Source organism: Penaeus japonicus, unplaced genomic scaffold (assembly GCF_977035675.1).
Source record: "Penaeus japonicus unplaced genomic scaffold, GWHDUDI00000001_assembly GWHDUDI00000002, whole genome shotgun sequence".
In the NCBI taxonomy this organism is placed as follows: Eukaryota; Metazoa; Arthropoda; class Malacostraca; order Decapoda; family Penaeidae; genus Penaeus; species Penaeus japonicus.
Window position 1 is genome coordinate 39,922,335 of NW_028234404.1, and position 7,500 is coordinate 39,929,834.

Sequence of the window (7,500 nt, forward strand, 5' to 3'; positions counted from 1 at the left end):
ATATATATATATCTATTATATATATATATTAAAATATGTATCTATATATATATATATATAATATAAATGTATTATCAAACGATAGACAAAATATAAAATTTATATATATATATCATAAATAGTTATATCCATTATAATATATATACCTTTGTATATATAAAAACATTATATATATTATATACAATATATAATATCTATATATATATAATAATTACAGTAAATATAGATTATATACACCATAATATATTATATTTTATATATATATAAAATATACTAATAAAATATATATATATATGTATATTATATCTATAAATGTAGTTATTATATTATATATATTTATATTCTATTAAAACATTATATATATATATATATATATAAAAAAAATATATATATACTATATATATATAATTATATATAATATATATATTATATATAATACTTAAATGTATTATAATATATAGACATATTTATATATATATATATATAATATATATAATATCTATAGAGATATAATATATTGCACTATATATATATATATACATTGTTAGAAATACATGCACATTATATATATCATGATATATATATATAATATATAATTATATCTTTATAAATGTATAAATATGTAGATATATATTATAATGTAATATATACAAATATATATAATGTATTATATATATATACTATTTTATATATATTTAGTATAATATATAAAATGTATTATATATTATAAATGTAGTATATATATATAAATGTATTTATATATATAATGCGTATATATATAAATATTATATATATATATATATATATATATATATATATATAATGTATATCAATATATATGTATATATATATTATATATATATACTAATATATATATATATACAATGTATTATATACATATATAAATTTTTATAAATATATATATATAAACTATATATATATAAATACTATCACTAGATATATATATATCGAGGTATATATATATAGGAATGGTTATATATTATAAAGGTATAGATATTTATATACAATATTATTTACATATAACCCTATTTTATATATATAGTATCGATATAGATTATATATATATAAGCACATAATGTATTATAGAGAGAGTTATATAGTATCATATTTTAGACTATATAATATAAAATGTTTATCAGTTTGATTAATATATATATAATACTTTTTTTTATATATTATATATATAGATATAAATATATTATAAATATATATACAACTATATATAATCTATAACAATTATATATATATATATAATATATATATATAGGGTGGTATATTATATATATCTTATATAGAATTTTTGAGCATAAATGTATTATATATATATATATATATTATATATATATACTGGTAAATAAATATAATTATAATATATATTATATATATATTATATCATAAATGTATTGTGTTTGTGATATTTGATAAATATCTATTTGATGGGAGGGAGATGATAATAGAGAATATATATATATATATAATACTTCTCTAGTATAAATTTAGAGAGTATTTATTTATATGGGAGGGTTGTATATATATATAAAATGTATTTAAATATATATATATATATATATATATATATAAATATATAAATGTATATATATATTTTTGTAAATATATATATATATATATTACTAAATATATTTTGGTCAGAGATATATATATTTATTATATAAATGTATAATATAAATATTATATATATATATATATATATATATATATATATAATATATATATATATGTATTATATATATATATATATATAATAAATATATTATATATAATTATATATATTGAAAAATATATATATATATATATATATATAAATATATATATATTATATAGTATATAGAAAGTTATTATATATATATATATAATATATCTATACTCCTACAATTACCGCGTTACCGACTAGGTAGTATATTATATAGTATATATATATTTTTTATATATATAATATATATATATATACAGTCGTATATATATATATATATATATATAATATACTATACTATATATATATATATAATATATATATATAAATATGTATATATATATAGTAGTATATGTATATATATATATACATATATATATATATATATATAATATATATATATATATATATTATATAAATAATGTATATATATATATATATATATATAATATATATCTATAAATGTATATTATATATATAATTTATATATTATATATATATGTACGCGATAATGTGTATGTATAGAGCTCAATCTTGTGCGTCACAAATGAAAATATATATATAGTATATATATATATATAATATATATATATATATATATATATATATATATATATATATATATATATATATTTATATATATAAATATAACACAGGAATCACACATACAACACTCGCTCCACCTGTATATTATATATATATATATATAATCCAAAAAATATATAAATATATATATATATATATGTATATATTATATATATATAAATGTATTAAATGTTATATATATGAATGTATAATATATATATAAATATATATAAATATAACACATGTAAGAAAAACAAAAGTCAATCAACAAGACATAAACTGTCTGTACACTAAAACTAACAAAAACCATAACCCTTAAACAAAACCCACTCTTCAAAAAATAACCAAATATCTAGAATATTCTCTGATCATGTGCGGCTCTCTCTGCTATATATATATAATATAAATATAGACAAACAGCTCTCTAAACAAGAGCCACGGAATACTCACAAGGGTACCTCTATAAACTCTCAATTAAGGGATGGCATTAGTATATATATGCAATATAGATATAAATCTGTTCTATAGATTATATATGATAAACCTGAATTCTGGCTATCTATTAATATAATGTACTGGTGATATGGAATTTGCAGTTTATCTTGAATGAGAAGTGAACCCAGACCACATGCCATGCAGGTGGCTCTAGTGCCTTTCCTGGGGACCAGGTAAGCAAATCTATCCTCGTATGCAATGAATTAACTTTATTCCGTCATTTCTCTTCCCTTTCAATTTTTCAACTGCAAAAGGATGTCAGGTTAGCATTTTATTCCCATATCTATATTTTTCAAGCTCTTCCTTCATTTATTGTATGGTTCTCTTAGTCTGCTCTCTATTTTGTCAGATCTGCTATTACAGTGCCTTGATTTTCTATTATGATTTAAAGTTATGTCTTATTTTAGTGTTGATGTGGAAATCATCTTTCATTGTGGAGGTATATTCAACAGACATTTTTTAACACATTGCTGCTGGAGGATAGATTCACTTGTCCTGTCTCCATGATGGGTTTTATTTCAGAGCAAGGCAACTTCACACAACATACTTTGACCTTTCCCACTCTCATTCAGTCACTCATTATAGAACTAGAGCCGTTTTTGTGTTTAGTTTTTTGTGTGTTTTATTGAGTTTTGAGACTTGAGTGCCATATGGCAGGCTCTATCAATGCTGCAATTGACTAAAATTTTAGTATATGATTCATATTAGTGCATTATTTTCTTTGTTCTCAATGTGATAGAAGAGGAAGGAAACCTGTACTTATGATTGTGAGTGCCACAATAAAAGGTATCCCTCTTGGCACAAGAGCACATTTTAGACACTAGGTATGGTTTGAGTCACCTTCCTCTTCTCTTTCTGCCTGCACATCCTTCATCTGCAGTACTTTAGAGCAAGAGGTCAGTAACTTGCTGTGTGCCACCGCTCTCTAAAGATAGTACTTTCTAGAGACCATAGATGAGTGCCATTCAAGGCTCTCTCTTCTACTGGTGCTAGAAGAAAGTGGTGCCATCTAGATTCTGAATGTTAAGTTAGCTTAATATTACGGTAATTATAGTAACTATGACTGCAATTGTCGTCCTCACTTACTCCATACATAGCAAAATAAAATAGCACAATGATCCAAAATCCCCGAATGTCATGTACGTCATGACACCCATCGTCAGGCCAAAGCTCCTGCGTCATGTACATCATGGCACCCATCCGCAATGGGTTAAACAAATTGCTAAAGATGAACTGCTTTGATCGCAGGTCAGGCACAAAATTCCTCTTAAAAAAGTATAAAGGTATAATTTTCAGAAACATGGCAGCAAAGCATGCAGTGGTAAGGAAAGAGGAAAGGATATTAGAAAGAAGAAGAAGAAGAAAAAAAAAAAAAAATGCTTCACATGCATCTACATACAAGACGTTTTTTTTTTTTTCTGGACAAAGTGCTACTGCAGGTGCAAAACTATTTTTTAGTTCAAATTTTGACCTTTCCATTTTAAATTCGTAATTTTGTTGAAGTTGTTGAATTTCTAGGGCTACTTATGTAATTTTCTTATAAAGTTTTGCTGACTGCAGTTCTGCCTGCAGATATCTGTTCTATACAGGTGGAGGATTAACTTTAAGGATACTCATGATTGTCCCTTTCTTTATTGCACAGAGACTACAGTAATTAATACTATATTATCTTATAAGAAGCTGTTAGATTTGAAATGTGTAGTCTGGTGAGTTGATAATGATTCGTAAGGTATATTTCTTTTCTTAATTGTTATTTGACAATATTGACTTCAGCCAATCTGCCAATCAGTATTTCACTGTGTTTTTTCTTTCATTTCAGGTGTCGGATAATTCATTGATATTTACCCTTTCCAAGTCACGGAAAGAGTTGGACCCCCAGTCATATCAAACAAAATTTGAGATGCACTATTTGCTTTTAATGGAAAAGATTGAATGAAAGACTAGAGAGCATTATTATTAAGTGTTGTTGTGTTAAGCTTGTACCAGAAGTTCATTAGTAGATTTTTATGAAATGTGGACCAAACAAATTATATTAGTAGAAGGCTGTATATTATCACGACTTGTGCATGAACAGAAAACTTTAAAGTGTTCATAGAAAGCGTGAAAGACATTAGATGAATGAAAATGTTCAGAGTGAGTGTCTGCTTATGAAGCAGACACAAAATATTTTTCATTGTGAAATGGAAGGCTTGAATGCAACCTCCAGTGAAACGAAATATCAAGAAAAAAGTTCATGTAACATGGGTGATTTATGGGGTTACACTGGCTGTTCAGAGGATGTTTGGAATGAAAATAGCAGTCGTAGCTCAACCAACTTGCAAGTGCCAGAAACTACTGTTAATGAAGAGGCTTTTAGTCTAGACCTGGCAGATGATGAAACTCTACTTAGTTTTCTATCTGTTGAAGAGAACGGTGAAAATGAATGTTTCATTGATTCCATTAATGAGACTGGAACAGTTGAAATGTCCAGTGCTAATTTAGACAGTATCCTAAGTAATACAGTGAATCAGATATTTAGTAAAGATGATAAAGGAAAGGAGTCTACTAACACATTCAACCAAAGTGACAACATGGGAAACACCATGCATGCATCATTTCATAAAGTAGGGCAATATACTAGCATTAAAGATGATTCTTTATCCAGTTCTGTCAAGGTGTCAAATGACATTGATTTTTCAAGTAAGGAGTCTTCCATGACCTCTAATCTTGGAAAAGATGGCAGTGGGGCAATGATGAGTTTATTGCTAGATACTTCCTTTGAAAAGATTACACATTTTTTTCCAGAAGAGAAACCACTTCATTTGATAGATACATGTAAGTCTCAAGAAGATTGTGAGGGATTGGAAGGGAAAGATGCCAGTCAGCAAAAAAATGTTTTTCCTGATTTAGACAATGAAAAAGTTGAAATCTTGGCCTTTCAAGACTTGATACCTGAAGATAGAGGCAGTTTCTCTTTTCAGCAAAGTCCAGGTTATATTTCCAGCATTCATAAGGAAGAATTGCAAGTTGGTGATAGTCGGTGGCAATTTGTTGAAGAAGCAGAGGCTCAGAAGTCAAGGACAACAGATCAAGTCACAGATTTTCTTGAGGATTGTTTCGATAACCTGGAGTGCATACCTTTAGAGAGTGAAGAATGCCATGAAACAATATTTGTTACTAATCAGAGCAGACAGCATTTAAAAGAACAAGGAAAAATGGACTATATATTCATGAATGAAACATCTGGAAGCCCTTATATATTTTCAAATATTCAGTTTGGCTTTGGTATGCCATCTGATGCAGAGATTCTTCAACCTTCTAAACCCATAGGAGGTAATTCTTTGTCTAATCATTTACTCAACCAAAAAAGTTGTGAGTTGGATCTAGAATTGATCTCATCAGTTCTCCCACAGACCAGTCAAAGTAATGTTTTACAAGGCTTAGAAGCAAAGAATACTCTAACAGAAGTAAAAGAAACTTTGAAAAATCAATCTGTACTTGTCAATGGAAGTAGCAACTGGAGTGGTGTCAGTGATGTAGTATGGACAATGCAAAGGCCAAAGCCATCAATATCTCCTCTGCAAATAAACACTAACTACATACACTGCTCTGAAGACAGAACTAGTAGTGATTTGGTAAATGTAAGCAAAATGCCAGAGCTAGTGGGTGAAATTGATAATGTAACAGCTGTTGATGAATGGAATTTGGCTCGGCAGGATATTCCAGGTGCTAAGCATATAATGGAGAAAAGAAAAGCAAAGAATGCATCTCATCTGATATATGAGGGTTTTATACAGAATGAAGGTGATAAATTTTGCACAGATAAGTTTGAAATTCATGCTGATGACTCACAACCACAAAGTCCCTGTAACCAAAACTTGAAACGAAGGTTCTATGAGACAGAAGATTTGAGTGGAACGTCCAGACAGACATCCATGGAGAGTTTGGTATTATCATCAGAACAGGTAGAAACAGCTACTTTTGTGGATCATACTTCAGATATTGATTCTATCTTTGACAATAGCACTCTTTTAAACTACTTAATAGACACTCAACACTTCCCTCAAGCCAGTTTCTCTTACCTTGATGAAGGGGGGTAAGGAGTGAGGTAGGGAAGGATGGAGGGAGGAGGTGATTTTGAATGGTCTTTGAAGGGGTAAGGAAAGGGGGGCAGGGGAAGGGAAGTGGGATAGGATGGAAAGGAAGGAGGATAATGTTCAGAAGGAGCGTGTGGGAGGTGAAAGATGAGGTAGGAGAAAGTGGGGTGAAAAAGAAGGGTATCCCCACAAAATCACACAACCTTCCAAGTCCCTCAAGAAATAGGTGTTTCAGGATCACAAAGCGTTGCAGCTGAAGCCAATGTGATGAATTCAGAATTTTCTGTTAAAGCTAGCAAATGCAGTGAACTTGGAGAAGTTTCATCTAATGTTACACATAAATTGTCCAGTAAGCCTTGCTATTTAGGTTTTCAAAATGCATCTTGTAATATGAATGAGTTTGATACCCTTTTAGATTCTTTTATGTATGATATTGAGAATAAGTGCAGTAATCCAAATACTAGTATAAAAGATACTAGTACTCCAAATGATTTCATGTTAGCAGCTGAGGACAGTAATACTGCTGATGAAAGATTAGATAATTTCTTTAATGAACTAGATGGAGAAAGAGATGTGCTCATAGCTGGCAGCAGCAATCCATTTTATGATAAG

The 7,500-nt window shown here is 27.5% G+C and overlaps 2 protein-coding genes across 2 annotated transcripts in view; both read left to right on the forward strand.

Annotated features, from left to right (window-relative positions):
- LOC147472372 (uncharacterized) overlaps positions 1 to 6,891 on the forward strand; it is a 10,762-nt gene extending 3,871 nt beyond the window's left edge. The window contains exon 2 of the mRNA XM_086545485.1: positions 4,632 to 6,891. Within this exon, the coding sequence (XP_086401611.1) occupies positions 4,927 to 6,891 (1,965 nt within the window). The 5' untranslated portion in view covers positions 4,632 to 4,926. The remainder of the gene's footprint in view (positions 1 to 4,631) is intronic.
- A 205-nt stretch (positions 6,892 to 7,096) lies between these two features.
- Positions 7,097 to 7,500, forward strand: part of LOC122262996 (uncharacterized) — a 41,887-nt gene continuing 41,483 nt past the window's right edge. Inside the window, exon 1 of the mRNA XM_086551226.1 lies at positions 7,097 to 7,500. This exon is cut by the window's right edge and continues 2,140 nt beyond it. Coding sequence (XP_086407352.1) covers positions 7,156 to 7,500 — 345 coding nt within the window. The 5' untranslated portion in view covers positions 7,097 to 7,155.